The sequence below is a fragment of the Periplaneta americana genome, chromosome 8 (assembly GCF_040183065.1).
Source record: "Periplaneta americana isolate PAMFEO1 chromosome 8, P.americana_PAMFEO1_priV1, whole genome shotgun sequence".
Taxonomy (NCBI): Eukaryota; Metazoa; Arthropoda; class Insecta; order Blattodea; family Blattidae; genus Periplaneta; species Periplaneta americana.
Genome location: NC_091124.1, coordinates 148,456,769 through 148,474,183, shown reverse-complemented (window position 1 = coordinate 148,474,183; position 17,415 = coordinate 148,456,769). Strand labels below are relative to the sequence as shown.

The window sequence follows — 17,415 nt, the reverse complement described above, 5'->3', positions numbered from 1 at the left end:
CACTTTTATGACTTGATTTCATCCTTGGACCCCGATGCTTAATATTTCCCTGTGTGAATCTCACGTTAACTCAAACAACACTTCACAAATTCACGCTACACGAGAGCTACAATTTTCCTTGTCAAAGAGTGTACATCTTGTGAAAATTAACATTATACTTTTTAAAAGACAATAATTTAATTTTGCTTTCGATGTACTTTATGCAGATAAAATTAAAGTCAAACCAGGATATCTTTTTTCAATAATGATGTAAATTTAAAACAAACTCCTAATTTTTTATTTTCACAGCTCAAAATAAAAATAATTACAAAATTGGCATTTGTTTCTTTTGCTCTTTCTAATAAGTTGATGGTACAAAATATACTGAATTTCAAGCGAAGAGGAGAGAAGCCAGTCACATATGCAGAAGTAAGAAGAGAGAGATGAACAATAGAATAATGGAAATGGAAAGAAATTTCCAAGAAAATAATACTGTATAAGACAGGTGTACAAGGAGGTAAGATATAAAAAGAACGGATACATACCAAGAACAGATATGATTAAGGACCTAAGTGGGAACATGATTAACGAGCAGGAACAAATTTTAGACAGATGGAGAAGTCATTTTCAACTGCTACTGAATAATGAAAGGGGAGATGAAGAGATTTTAGGAGAGATTGAAGAAGATTTTAACGAAGGTGGGATTGAAGGAGAACTGGAAGAACCAGATAGAATAGATATTAGAATGGCTATTGAAGCATTAAAAATGGCAAGGCACCAGGCATTGATAATATCCCAGCAGAATTGATTAAAGCAGGGGGTGAATCAATGGAAAAGGTGGTTCATTCATTGATAATACAGATATGGAAAAGAGAACAGATGCCCAAAGAGTGCCCAATCTACAAGAAGGGTGATCGATTGGACTGTCATATTTATTTATTTATTTATTGGAGCTTCCTCAAATTAGAGGCTGCCATTACACAAAGCATACAAAACAATACAAGAACAAATAGATGATGAGAGCTAAAAGAGTAAGAAAAAAGGCAAACAAATACACAAACAATGGCAGTTTACAGAAGAAAAAAAAATTTCAAGTAAAGAATCAATGAAAGCTAAGAAGGAAAAAGAAAAATGATAATGGTGCGTCAATTTTTTCCATACACTGAATTAGAGTCCATATAGGTGGTTCCGTAAAAGTTTGACTGTCTCTTTAATTATGAGGAGGGCCAGTTCATTCAGAAAAGATTTGTGCAGTCCCAGGGTCTTACAGAATTTAGAAGAGAAGTTGGGTATCGTTCCTCTTGCTCCAAACATCAATCCCGTAACACTGACATCGTGAAGTTGGTATTTAATTTTTTTAATACGGCATGGTTGGAACATAGATTGCTCGTTTCTCCTCATGTACGTCTTCGGGCTGTCCTTTGTATGTTTCAAACCTGATGGTGGGGTCGATTATCATACCCTGAGACAATGATTCGCAAATGGCGATTACGTCAATTCGTCTGTTACTGCCATTGTCGGCAGTTCCGTGGACTTCTTCATAGACGGTGTATTTTAGTTTGCTGAGGGCATCGGCCAATTTAGTTTTAATTGCATGGTCCCTATGTATACGCAATGTTTCGCCATAAGGGCAGGCTCCCAGAGGTATATCACTGCTATTTTTACTCACATATTACGAAGGAATCTGGAACCATAGACTTCGAGACAGCCTAAGTAGAATTGGGTTATATAGAATCTTAGCGAAACAAAGAATACACCCAAAGATAATAAGACTGATAAAAATGATTACGTTGGAAACTAGAGCACAAGTCAAAGTCTTTGGTGGCATATCAGGAGCCTTTGTTGTTAACAATGAGTTGAAACAAGGGGATGGATTGGCATAATGCTATTTAATATTACGCTATATTGGGTGATAAGGCAAACAGATATAGATATTAATAATACATTGATGTATAAGAGTGTATGATATGCTTTGCAATTTACACCCTCAGGTCATCGGTGAATATAGATATACTTAGAATTTCATATTTTGCTTATTTTAATTGTTTATTGTCATACAGTATAACATTTTGGGGAAAATCGAACCATTGTTCCAGAATATTCCAAATTCAAAAGAAAGTCATAAGAATTATGTTAAATCTCCCCACCAACACAAGCTGTAGATCTTATTTCAAAACTCTAAACATTCTCACTGTACCATGCATTTATATATACGAGATTTTGATTTGCGTTCATAAACAACTCCAAAAATTTACCAGAAATGAACAAATTCACAATCACTGTACAAGAAGAAGGTCTAATTTGCACCTGTTTGGACACAAAAGTTCTCTTTTTGAAAAGAGTTTTTCCTATAACAGCAGACTTCTTTATAATAAATTACCCGGGTCAATTAAACACTTAAATGCTGATGTTAAATTCAAAAAAGAATTAAAGAAATTTCTTATGGATGGTTGTTTTTATTCAGTACAAGAATATCTTGAATGTTAGTATTTACAGTTATTAAATGTTGAGTTGTACGTACATATTTATTAATAGTAGATGATAAAGGTTTCATAGATAATTATTCATTCTAGGTTTATTGTGCGAAGATTTGACAATTTTAGTGGTAGTGCTCAATCATTTGTCAGTAAAATACACCATGTTATATATATTAGCATTATTTTGTAAATGTGTATTAGTTTTAGAACTGTTTTTAGTATTAATTTGACGTGTCCAACATCATCCTGTATGATCATTAGGACGAAATAAAATACATACATACATACATACATACATACATACATACATACATACATACATACATACATACATACATACATACAAGTAGTTGGGTATGCAGATGATTTGGACATTATGGGTAGATCAAAAGCCAAAGTAGGAGGGATACTTAAAGACCTTGAAAATGCAGCAGGAAAAATAGGATTGAACATTAGGCCTAATAACAGCAAGACAAAGTGGATGATAAGTCCAAAAACACTAATATCCAATCAACAGATAGGTTCAGAAAGATTTGAGACCATGAAGGATTTTAAATATCTTGGGTCAGTAATAACCAATGATCAGGGGCGGCTTTTGGGGTAGTGCCAGTGTGCCATGGCACCACCAATGAAAGAAACAAAAAATAATATCCTAGAAAGCAGTTGTAATAGTTTATTTCTACACATTATATTCGTATTTCATTTGAATGAGCGCGTGCACAGATCCAGACGCACTCTTGCAGCGTTTTTCAGAACGTTAGAGCCACTTCGGTGTGGCACTGCCTACGTCCATATAACACTGTACAAAAGACTACTGATTCTAGTTTATATGCGTTTCTTATGGCAGACTTTGAGCCGAATTCAATTTGACTCAGTAGTTAATATTCCACCCGCTAGAGCACAGTAATGCAGAAATTTCACTAGATGGCAGGGTTGTTGGAGACGTTAGGCAGGAACTATCAACAGCAGACTTGCACGAAAACACAAGTTAAAGTTCCGCGTCAAATGTTAATGTAATGTTGCCAATTCAAAACTAATGCACATATCTTGGATTTGAATGTGTAAAGTATTATCCATTTAACTATATTGAACGCAGAGATAGTCAGTCATGGTTCTTTTTCGAAAGATAAATATTTTTTCATATTATGTAAAACTGTTTGTTAATGTTGTGTAATATTTGTTTTATTTTGCGGCAACTAAATATCACTACACTGTTGCTATAGTACTGATGCTTTTGTTAAAGATACATGAGATCTGTGTAGGACATGAACATGTGTTATTCAGGCTGCTGCCTTGGATTCATCGGCCTGTTAAATAAAGTGCAAACGTGTTTGTTTATTATCTATATCATTGTTTATCTCGTGTGTTTTTGCCAGTAATTTTACTAGTTATAAATGTTATTTGTATTTGACTAACAATACGGGTACCGGTACTGTGAAAGTTTTCCATTACCTGTATATTTCGTAAATTTCGTTATTAGTTTCGGAAATGTTATTGTAACTATTACTAGATGCATTATTAACTGCCTGGTAAAGTAGCTGGTTTAATTAATGTGTTTATTTAACATAATGCAAACGTGAACTGCGATTATCAATTTCACTAGGGTAATTTGCGTACAACCTTTTTTCATTTTTGGCACCACCACCAGAATGCCTCACCGGCCGCCACTGCCAATGATAAAAAAGAATGGACAGATATACAAACACGCATGACGAAGGGACATCAAACATACTTTGCATTATTGGATATCCTGAAATCAAGATTTGTACATAAGAAAACTAAGTTTCGAATCTATAAAACAATGATTAGAACGGTACTCTGTTATGGATGTGAAACTTGGGTAATGAATAATAAGATAGAATCAGCCTTAGGTGCATTTGAAAGAAAGATATTGAGGCGGATAGTTGGACCAGTTAATGAAAATGGACAATGGAGGATAAGGTATAACCAGGAAGTAATGGAATAATATCGAGATATGGATGTAGTGACACACTTCAAACTCCGAAGATTGGAATGGGCTGGTCATATCAATAGAATGAAGAACCAGAGGATACCTAAGAAAGTAATGGAGGGAAGGATATATGGTAAAAGTCCGATAGGCAGACCGAAGGATAGATGGGCCAATGCAGTGAGAGAGGATGCTAGACAAGTTTTGGGAGTAACAGCATGGAAGAGAACATCACTGGACAGATCTGATTGGAAGAGGAGAATAGAGGAGGTCAAGGCCTGATTTGGGTTGTAGTACCATAGCACAAGAAGAATAAGTTGATGGCTCTATAAAGTAGAATCATTCCAATAAATTTTTACGGTTTTCAGGATTCCTTTTCGCGCGTGCGTGTGTGTGTGGTCAATATTAGGATGCCTCTATGAAATTAACAGCAGCAGCAGCAGTAGTAACAATATCAATAATAATAACTGTGGTAATTCTATGATCATTATTGTGGGGATTCTATACTAAACCTAGACATTATGCAAGTGCGGAATTTTGTGCTAATGCGGGTATCATGCAATGCTTGATATTGTAAGCCTTTGTTATGCAGAATATGACCGAACTATCTTAATCGTCTACTTTAGGCTAATGCAATCAAATCAATATTGTTATAAATTTCCCTGATATCTTTGTTGCTTCGAATTTTCCATCTCTTATTTTCATTAAGGTTGCTAGACGTCCCCATTTACCGGGGACAATCCCCGAATTTTGCTTTCTGTCCCTGGACGAAATTCGTCCCCTAAATGTCCCCGAATTAAATAATTTTTTCCCTGATATCCCCGGATTTTCATTCTTAATTATTAATATGGTTTAATGATATTTTAAAAGTGATGAGTACACGACAGTCTTTTTTTAGTCAGTAACTTACTCACTTTTCTGTACCATAGAGAAGATTTGATAATAGTGATAATTTTATTATTCTGAATTTTGTGTTTCTAGATAGCAATTTCAATTTCAATAAGTGACCATAAAATAACGTCATTATTATCAATGGTCCCAGAAAACAGCAGCACCACCTGCATTCTGTGTAGTTTCCGGCGCATGTGCTTAGAAGTCGTGTTATGAAACTCTCAATTCTTCAAGTGTACAACGTTAGTGTATAAAGTTTAGTGATTATTGTGTATTTAGATAATGCCTAGCAACAAATTCTCATTGTGTGAACGTGTGTATATGTACAATACGTACTGTACATAAAAGGCAGAAGGTTGTGTGCAAAAACAAGACGAAAATTTCGAATAAAGTTTCCAAACAGATCTGTGCCTTATGCCAAAACAATTAGAAGAAATCAAGAAATAAACATCCTAAATAAAGGTTACAAACATAATTACCCCCCAAGCAACATACACAAGGTAATAGAAAACCTAGCAATCGAAACTCAACATATTATTCAGAATAGCGACCACGAAAACAAAGAATTTCTACAATATAGCACTGCAAAAATTATAGAGAATTACGTAAAAGACCCAACAACCAAAGAAGAGTTCACAACAGCTAAAAAACAACACAAAGAGCTAAAATTACTAAAACAAAAACTAGAGGAAAACAACATCATACACATAAAAGCAGATAAAAATGACGCAATAGTACTGATGAATAAAGCAGAGTACATAGACAAAACTAACGCATTCTTTAATAGCAACCAGATCACAGAATTAAAATCAGACCCTACAGAAACATATCAAAAACAAATAAAAACTGCAATAAAAAATGCACCAGATTTAATACCAAAAAACAAAACCCATAACTATATTATGAAAAACCCTAAAGCACCCAACCTAAAAACACTTCCCAAAACCCACAAAACAGAAATGACAATGAGACCTATAGTAAACAGTAGAGAAGCACCAAACCACAAACTCAACAAACATTTATATAAGTTTCTAAACAATAACATCATCCATGACACCCAACACACTATCATCAACACTAAACAAATTCTAAAAAAACTTCAAAAACTGAAAACCACAACTGACACCAAAATACTCTCATTAGATGTTACTAATCTATACACCAACATACCAATAGATGAAACCATCAATATAGTCACTAGAAAACTTCACGAGGCCCAATTAGACAATAACCTAATCAAACAAGTTACTCAATTACTGAAAACATCTCTAAAACAGAATTACTTTAAATTCGACAATAAAATATACACCCAATCAACAGGATTAGCCATGGGTGACCCCCTCTCCGGATTTTTAGCTAATATATTCTTACTAGATCTAGAAAACAAACACATAAATAACTTAAGCAAAAAATTCAACTTTAGTATTTACGCGAGATACGTCGACGATACATTAATACTATATGAAAATACTCAAAACATAGACAATCAAATATTAAATGAGTTCAACAAACTACACCAAAATATAAAATTCACACTAGAACAAAGTAACAATAAAAAATAGTCTCAATTTTTTGGACCTAAATATAACAATAGAACCTCCAATAATAACATTCAACATACACAGGAAACAAACTTCAACCACACACTCTATAAACAAACAATCCACGCACCCCATTACACACAAAATTAGCAAATTCCGTTTTCTCATTGACAGATTGCTTACAACCCCATTAAATAAAGATAATTATAACAAAGAACTAAATTACATAAAAAACTAGCCAGGGAAAACGGATATGAAAACCAATTAATCAATAAATTAATACAAAAAAGAAAATTAAAACTAAATAAAAAAGACTCCACTACACTCCAACCCGCAAAAATAAAAAACAAAAAACAATGGCACAGTTTGACTTTCTATGGGAAAATATCAAACAAACTCGGTAATTTTTTTTCAAAAAACAAAACATCAATATGGCCCCCAGCACCAACAATAAACTAAACAATATAATTCCGAACAAAACCAACAACAACGAACCATTACTAAACAGCGGAATATATCAATTGAAATGTAAAAATTGCCCCAAAACATACATAGGTCAGACTCGACGAAACTTCAAAATTAGATACCGTGAACACACCTCCGATTTTATTTACAATAGGAACAAATCCAAATTTGCACAGCACCTCATCGAGGAAAATCATGAATTAACAAATATAAATGACACATTAAAAATATTAAAAATCATAAATAACTCCACAATAGACACCGCGGAACAATTTCACATTATAAAAGAATTTAACTCAGGAAGACCCCTCCTCAACGAACAAATAGCCAATACAAATAACCCACTTTTTAACTTGTTTAAATTATTCCCGCCGAAACAAACACACACAACAACCACACAGGTCCCACCAATACCCCCTCCACTTCCCACTCCAGATGACATACATTAAGAAAATATTGTAATTGAGCCCGCCATTCTAGTCTCAGCCATGCACCACATAGGAACACTCCAACATCAGCTAAAATTGTAAGTATTTTCCATACAACATTTTTACGCGATAAATTCCAACTTAATAAAAAACAAAATCGTCTTAATTCAATCCATTAATATAAAGTAAATTGTTGCTGACACGTATGGCCATACTAGACAGCGGACTCAACAGAAAATAGCTTGTATTATATACGACTAAGTACTTAATAACAGCATCCACGATTCACAGTAGTCAACTTGAACAACATCAAAAACTCCAACATACAATACTATGGAAAACCAGTGAAAGTGCGTCAATAAGACAGTTTTTACCAAGAACAGTAAAAACAACCCAATTTTAACGATATAACAGGCCAACACAGCCAACCATATATGTGATAAAAGTGATATAGTGTATACAGTGTTTTTATATTGTATATATTTTACTTGTTTATATTTATGTGTCATAATAATGGTTTTAACATAATTTTCTATTGTCCTATATGGGTTTTCAAAAGATAGAATTTAACAGAATCATAACAACCAACCACACACTGCTTATAGTAATTTTAGCTAAATTAAGAAATCATGAAAGGTCATACACAAGTGAACAACCCACAACATAATTAAGAAGCTAGGTCTTCACAACACACAATGACATAGACCCCATATCTGAAGATGACACACACCGAGTGTCGAAAACGTTAATATAAATCCAGGTGGAAAACAAAAATTGATATTATAATTAGAAGACTCGCTAAACGTTTCGTCCACTGCTCTTCAGTGGCGTGGTACACGTGTGCGGAGAGATCTGCTGTGCAGACCACGGCGACAACGACAAGCAACAACAGTCTCACCTTAAATATCGACGTGCTACCAGTCTCAATGCCAGTTCCTGATTCACACAGCAGATCTCTCCGCACACGTGTACCACCACTGAAGATGTCCACCGGAGTAGTGGATGAAACGTTTGGTTGTAACACTGATAGACCACGGCCCTGTAGCTCGGAAAATACGCATCCTATCAACGCCGGCCGTGAAAGTCTACATTCCAAGATTAGAAAACGTAGTATTCTTACAGACCGATAGGCAGACCGAAGGATTAGGAACATTAAATCCAGACGTTTGAGATGGGCAGGGCATGTAGCACGTATAGGCGAATCCAGAAATGCATATAGAGTGTTAGTTGGGAGGCCGGAGGGAAAAAGACCTTTAGGGAGGCCGAGACGTAGATGGGAAGATAATATTAAAATGGATTTGAGGGAGGTGAGATATGATGATAGAGACTGGATTAATCTTGCTCAGGATAGGGACCAATGGCGGGCTTATGTGAGGGCGGCAATGAACCTCCGGGTTCCTTAACAGCCAGTAAGTAAGTAAGTAAGTAAGTAAGTAAGTATTCTTACAGAAGAAAAATTAGATGAGATTGGTGAAAGATTAGAACATACCCCTCAAAAATCTTTAAAGTGTTTTGCGCAAGAAACTGGAATATCTCAGTCCTCTGCAAGAAATGAAACCAAATTATTGAAACTGAAGCCATATAAAATTCCAAGAGTGCAAGCATGAAGGCAGAAGATCCTGATAGCATAGTGAACTAAAAAACTATTATACGAGAAGAAATCAATGTTATCAATGATGTGAAACTTCAGAATGTTGTTCTTTCATTCATCAGAAGATGTCAGTTTTGTATGGCGGCAAATGGGGGCCATGTTCAGCAACGACTGTGAGCATGGTAATTATTGAACATTTATCGTTAGTACTGCTGTATGTTGAAGAAGCATTGGAGAAATGTTTACGCACTTGACAGAAACCACGCAGGGTGCTGCCAGCTGGCCACCCGCTGTTTTCTGGGACCATTGATAATAATGGCTCTGTATTTGCATTTGTAATTCTAGTTTTTACTTCTTCCACTTCTAAATTTAAATTTAATTTCAGTAACTTTTTTTTTTTTTTTTTTTTTTCACTTTGTTGCATGAAATTGAACATATGTTTTTTATACATCTGAAATTCATGAATTAATTATTTTCTTTAAATGTTTATACAGAAGATTAGAGTTTGAGTTCTTTAACAGTTTAATATTTATAACTTTCACTGTTTGAGACTTACAGATTTAGAAGATCTGAGAGCTCCTCTGGGACGGGTGTAATCGATCCGAGGAAGTAATTTCAAGTGGACCTGGTTCTGGGCGAGTTCCACGTAATCCACCTGAGCTATATCATCCTTGTACATGCCCCGTCTGAGACGCACCCACTGCTTCTCCTTGAGACCATCCTGCTGTTTAACCACTCGCAACACATCTGTCATCTCCTTGAATGGCACCAACTACAATGGCAACAGGCAAATTCGATCTCTTGACAATCAGAAATTTGTTCATATTACTATATGGATTGTTAGATAAATGAAAACGCAATATATTTTATATACCTGTTGTTTCCACTGTCCCATCTTCAAATTTGTAACATTCAAAATTGCCTCTTTCACATGAGGTTGTTTGTAAGCTTCCACATAAATGTAACCTTTCACACCTTCTACAGCAATGACAGATTTTATTTTTAAAGGCTGAGAACTGAATTGGTATGCAATGTATTTTCTCATCATGTATACAACAGTTGCTTTCTCCTCTCCAACTCGACACTTTACCATCCAGAGGTTTGGATCCCTGTGACAAAATTTACAGTAATGTAATTAAAGATTTATGAGACTTTTTACACAATGGAAGAAGTAAAACTGAAATAAAATTTTGCAATACATCTTCCAGTAACAATCAATAATATTATTTGGATTTGAATGGAAATGCTTAATGCTAAAATAATATGTCTCTATTAAATTTGAATTTTCAGAATTTGGATGGATAGTATGAATTTAATGTACACTTTGACACATGTTAATTTGCCTATAAAGAAAATTAAACCAATATTCCATACAAATACCGGTAATCAATCATGAAATGATTATGGTGATGGGTTATGACCAGTGCTTTTCTTCTGGAGAAAAAGGTGGTGGAACTCTGTATGTCATTACAGCAGGCAGGGAGATGATTACTGTCCAGTCCAAAAGAATTTTATTGTTTTTAATCTTATTTTCGTCCAACTTTAAGACTTTCTACACCTATGTGGAGTTCAAAGAAAAATGATATTGAAAACATAATTATTAACACATTCTCAGCTCCATGATGAAAAATACAAGAAAAAGGTGCCAGAATGGTGCGTTCTGCCAGAAAAAAAAAGCCCTGGTTATACCCATGGTAAAGATTTAACATGATGATAATGATTACACTAATAATTATAATTATGATAAGAAAATCATTACTGGTACCGGTATTACTGGATCTGTGAAAATATTTGAGTACCGGTAATAATTTTTCTTCTTTTTATCCTTTCTTTGGTGGCTCACAAAATGAAGGGAGTGAAGGGATACTTCACCTAAAATGAACATCTACCGGTACAATTTAAAATTAAATGCCATAAATATCAATTAATCATGTATTAAATTTTTCATTTCCCATTCTCAGTCTATCTGGCTTGTCTTCTGTGGCTCTCAGGTAGATGCGACTTGTTTATTAATGGGAGAAAGAAAGAGCAAGCGAGAGTTCATCGTGCTCTTTCTCTCTTGCACCTTCTACAGTGGACATGAGATCGTGTCTTCCAAACCGATTTCCTCCCCAAATAGTTGGTTACCATGACAACGTAATGTCAAATTATTTCAGAAAACAGTGATTTTAACTACTCATCTGAAAGGGATGGCTTCAACAACCGGGCATCCATGTTGCAGACTTCTGACCCCTCACACCACTTTTAAACAAGAGCCACCCTCCGGTGACTTTCCTTGGTAATGCTCACTCACCTAGTATTGCTGTACTATTCTTCTTATGAGGATGTTTGCGAGTTTGTGCGTGGAAGTTTGTTATAATTTGTGTCTGTGATATTAGTCCAATTAATGATTGTTTAATCAACTGTCCGTAGATAGATCTGGACCCCACAAATGTTAAAAAACAGACAAGACACACAAATAAATACAACTTAACAGGCGTATACAAACTATCACGCAATAGTTGCAATGACTTTCACATTGGACAGACTGGAAGATTATTTCAAACACGTTACAAGGAAAATATCACATTCATAACCAAACTACACAACAATTCAACCTACGCAGAACACATCACAAACGCCAATCACAACTACAGCAACATAGACACTAACATGAAAGTACTACACATCCAGGCAAAAAACCAGAAATTTGACATTCTAGAACAATATGAAATTTACATACATACAAAAACACATCCCCTGCACATCCTGAACACTCAACTCAATTTCAAAACACACATCCTTTTCGACACAATCGTGAACACACTCCACCATAACAGGAAGCCAGAAGATAGCGCGGAACCTTCACTAGGCTTCGGACAATGAAGAATATCACTTCGAAACTAGTCAGCCAGGTAATTTCCTCATTAACACAGTAAAGAAGATATAAAGTTAGTCAAACGGAAAACCTTATTAATTTTTGTAGGTTAAAGAACTATCACTAAGTGGGGTGGTCGAGGCAGTATCGTCTCTGACTCAAATTTGGGAGGTCCAGGTTCAAATCTGGAGGCTGGCTAATCTGAGTGCGGATATTTTCGGAGTTTTCCCCATTTGCAAAGGTAAATGCCGGATTGTACTTTCCATCTATCCAGAACGTCTTGTCCATTGTCTATATTTATATGACTTTATGTTGTCTTCAGAGAAGGTGGTTCCTGGATCGAGCTGATCTTTCACCAAAGAAGTCCCTTCGTTGTCTATGTCTCAAAAGAATTATCCCTCCTCTACGGGCACTGACCTTTAAGACCCAAAAAAGAGAAGGGGGGGGGGAACCTATGTTTCAAGATCTAAAATGATTAGTAATAGGATTAGATAATTTGCATGGCTGCTATTGGTAGACTTATCAAGTTTAAATAGGTACCGGTACTGAACTAAATATCACATTCTCGGATGATACATGCTAAACAATATGCATTTAATTATATATAAAATGACGAAAACTAGATTTTCTACTAATGTTTTCCAAGTAACATTGTTGATACTGGCAATGCATGTGATGCCACTCTGTCACACTGCACTGCAGCTAGCCCATTCTTGTTTTCGTTAATTACGTTACATTCGCTATAATTCATGTCCAAATCACGAAAAATATCGTTCCTATTTTCATAACAAAACATTAAGCAGCTACGAGCTTATACAATGCAAGCCACGGTGCAGCATTGTGACGTCAGCAGCAGTTGTGGACAAAATTCCTTTGTTGGTATATTAAGAATTATTTGATATTTTGAGTTGAGGTTTCAAGTGTTGTCATCAGCTCTCTGTTGCCTACAACATATGAAAAAATAATAATTTTTTTGTTCAGTGCCCATCTGACGCTTAATTTCGTGTACAGTACTTAGGGAATTTATTTATTCATGTTTCAGTACAATATTTTAGGGTCGGCTTTATATATGTACAGTACGTTGTATTTAATGTTTGTCTTCAGCTGCCTTATTTTGAACTTGGAAAACCACGAAAAACCAAATCCTGGAATAGAACCAGGACCTCCTGAATATAAAATGGGTGTGTTAACCACTGCACCACATTTTTTTTAAATTGCTTAAGGTGTTCCAATACTCTTCAACCAATCCAAAGGTAATCTTAAGTGATTTTAGGACATTCAGAGTACATTGACTGTCAGAATAAATATATATAGTCATGTTTCTTAAGAGATCTCCATGGTGGCTCAGTACTAGCGAGCTGTACTTACAAGCTATGGGGCATGTGTTCAAAACCCGTTTCAACTTGAATTTATAACTTATGTTGGGAAAGGCCGCAGTCCCAGCAACACAGAAGTTTTCTCTGAATACTCTTGGTTTCCCTGTGACAGCTCATCATTTCCCCATAATCATCGACAGTCATTACGACTGTAAAGTTGACCCTGTGGTACAGTCTGGATAGTCTCTGATGAACTAAATGGTTTATGATTCTCGGCACTAGCACTGTCCATGAGTCCTCTCATAGTGTTGTGGTGAATAATGACAAGTTAAGGACCTCGCCACTGTAAAAAAAATTTCTATATGATCTTGGTTTTTCCAAAGTCGGGATGAAAACAGAACACTTCACATCCGGTATTTCCTCCTGTTTTGAAAGCCATAGGAAATGCTTCTAAATGAGAAATGAGATCAGGACATCTAGAATACTGAAAGCAAATACAGAAAACACTCTGTCTTACCTATTCTTAGGATATCACTACATTTTATAACTCAGTACCGGGGTACTATACATAAAGATGACTGTAGAGGCCACTGACCAAGACACCTTGATTTGTTATACTGCACTCAAACGAATATAACTTACTCTACATAATGGAAAGATATTAAAACTGTGCACCAAAAGTTAAATATAAAAACCTAAGCAGACTTACTTCACACCTGGAAGCAAAGTTTGTTGTGTGATGTAATCAGATGACTGCACTCTTCTGTCTCCTAAGTGGTCTGAAGTACCGGTAATGCATTTGTCTCCATATTTCTTCCTCAAGTATTCCTCAAATTCATTTCCTTTTTCAGAACTGTATATATAAAGAAAATATGATATTGTGTAAACTTAAGTGATTAGCTTGAATTGTCCCTGTATTATGAAAACAATTTTATCACTATGCATCTTGACTAAACACTTTTAATAGTTTGTAACACATAACAATTTAATGTACTACCCCGTAACAACTTTCTAGTGTTAAAATGAAAACTAAGTGATAAATTACCTAGTTGACTAGTACCGGTATCAGTCATCTAGGCTTCTAGTTCTGAAGATGACTGATACGAAGTCGAAACCAGTCAACTAGGTAATTTACCGCATAGTTTTCATTTTAACACTAGAAAGCTATCATTATAACTAAATTCTTAAGCAATTTTGTCAATAGATATAAAGGAATGCATTATAACACCAAGAAAAAGATGGGTAATTAGTGAATAAAATACATACATGGCACAATTTTGAAAACATTATTTTCATTTAATATTAATTTTCTAAACCCAATAATTTTTTAATATGCTGTAAATCCAGGGCGACTTAAATATGAATACTACAACACTGGTAAGTTTTGAAAGAATTTCTCGTAAAGAAGCTGAAGACAAATAGTGCTGTATTAAATGAAGAAGAAAAAAAAAAGCAGTTAAATAAAGACATAATGTATTTCCTCATTGCATGTTCTGTCGATACTTCTTAAAGTATAATTAGAATAAAATATAAAATCAATTTTTAAATAAATTAACAATTGTTATCCTATTAATTGATAACTCAGCCATGCCAAAAGCATTGAACAGACACAAAGATTACTAACTGTAAGACAATTTTTCATTATAGGCTATATTATAACTTCAGAATTTGAAGTGTCTCTATAGGTTCTGCTGAAATGTATATAAATAAACAAATAAGAACATCAAGAAATGGTTGAATTAAAATGAAGAACCTGATAACGATCATTGGCAAGTACTCCATTTAACAATGCTGTCTGATAAATTAAATATTAAACATTGTAATAAGAATACAATAATTAACTCTATTAGGTACTTAAACTTCTATTATTGCATTATTCTCTAGTATTCGTCAATGTCTATATACTTACTTACAATGGCTTTTAAGGAATCCGGAGGCTCATTTCCACCTTCACATAAGCTTGCCATCAGTCTCTATCGTGAGCAAGATTAATCCAGTCTGTACCACCACATCCCACCTCCCTCAAATCCATTTTAATATTATCCTTCCATCCATATCTTGGCCTTCCCAAAGATCTTTTCCCCTCAGGTCTTCCAACTAACACTCTATATGCATTTCTGGATTCACTCATATCTCATATGTACTACGGTACATGTCCTGTTCATCTCAAACGTCTGGATTTAATGTTCCTAATTACCAGTATGTTAAGTAAAGAATACAATGCGTGCAATTCTGCGTTACCGGTATGTAACTTTCTACATTATCCTGTATCTTCATCCCTCTTAGCCCAATATATTTTTCTAAGCACCTTATTCTCGAACATCCTTAACCTCTGTTCCCCTCTCAAAGTGAAAGTCAATGTCTACATTCTACATGTACTATGTAATAGAGGGACAATTATTTCTGCAGTTTTAATGTTCCACCACAGAAAACTAATTCTTCATGCTGACAGACAGCCATAATAAGGAAAATTCTTCGTCGACCATAACTAGAGGTATAAGCAACCATCTTTTATTACTGATATATAAAAGCACTAAAACAGTGGTGACCAACTCGTGCAAGAGCACTCTTCTCTGGACACGAGAAATATCAAATAACAGATCGTCCTAATGCTTGCAGTGCCAATGTTGCTCTTTTTTGCTCGTGAGTGCACGTGAATGCACACAGTGCTTCTTAAGGGCAGCTGAGTTTGTCCCCACTGCACAGTGATCCGAAATGCAATCTAGCTGATAATATTAATAACTTTTCTCCTATCCAACAAATTTTCATGAAACTTGTACTGTAGTTACAAATAGTATATTTGTTTTGTATATAAATTCGGATTACGTTTGCATAAAGGAAATGATCCTTATAAGGGGGTGCATTTAGAGAAAATTAATAACTTTTCTCCTATACAAGTGAGTCATAATTATGTACTAGAAAGTACCAGTATTGCAGAGTATTCTATACACCAAAACAAACATATTTTGTCATTTAAACGTATAGCCGATACTGCATTGTTATCAAGATATGGCAACATTGCGTTATTTCGAAGCTAGTCTACCAATTACTCGTGGCTAAAATCGGAACTAATAGTCAGTGTTGTTTTGTGGTACTTGTACCTGATGAACGGTCTAAGCAATGCAAAATGTTTTCTTCAGTAGCAGTCCTGCAACTTCACAGTTTACTGGCATTGTTCATCACAGATGCAAAGCGACTGGTTTCCCTAAGGTGATGTTCCACTGCTACAAAAATTTTTGCAGTTTAGTATTGTCGGGCCGGAAAACGTTCAGCATAGATGCAAGCAGCAGAATTGTTTAGTAAAATGGTTTCCCCATTCTGTATTAGTACCGGTACCAACTATTATGTTATGCAATTCAATAAAGTAAAAATAGCACTAATCTCAGGTACAGTACTCAACATCATGAATCAACGAAACATCATTATAACTACAAGACATGGCCAACTATGAATACACCTCTCTTTAACCACAAAACAACATCGAGTGTTAGTTCCGATTTTAATCATGGGTAATTGTTAGACTAGCTTTGAAATAACGCAATGTTGCCTTATCTTGATAACAATGCATTACTGGCTATACGTTTATGACAAAATATGTTTGTTTTGGTGTATAGAATATTCTGCAATACTTTATAGTAGATAATTACGACTCACCCTGTATAACAGACTTTCATGATACTTTGTGCAGTATTTTCAGGTAGTATAGACCTATTTGTTTTGTATACAAACTCTGATTACAGTACGTTTGTATAAGGAAAACTACTGTGTATAGGAGGTTGGATTTAGAGAAAATTAATCACATTTCTCCTATGTAACAGATTTTCATGAAACTTTGTACAGTAGTTACAGGGCAGTATATTTGTTTTGTATACAAACTCTGATTACGTTTGTATAAGAAAAACTACCCCTCACAGGACGTGCA

The 17,415-nt window shown here is 35.0% G+C and overlaps 1 protein-coding gene across 2 annotated transcripts in view; it reads right to left on the bottom strand.

The window, feature by feature from the left end:
* LOC138705143 (transcription elongation factor SPT5-like) overlaps window positions 1–17,415 on the bottom strand; it is a 136,047-nt gene that overhangs the window by 90,562 nt on the left and 28,070 nt on the right. For both annotated transcript variants that reach the window (XM_069833804.1, XM_069833803.1), the window contains exons 4-6: window positions 14,203–14,346; window positions 10,195–10,429; window positions 9,877–10,092 (exon numbers count right to left, since the gene is read on the bottom strand). In XM_069833804.1, coding sequence (XP_069689905.1) covers window positions 9,877–10,092; window positions 10,195–10,429; window positions 14,203–14,346 — 595 coding nt within the window. The remainder of the gene's footprint in view (window positions 1–9,876; window positions 10,093–10,194; window positions 10,430–14,202; window positions 14,347–17,415) is intronic.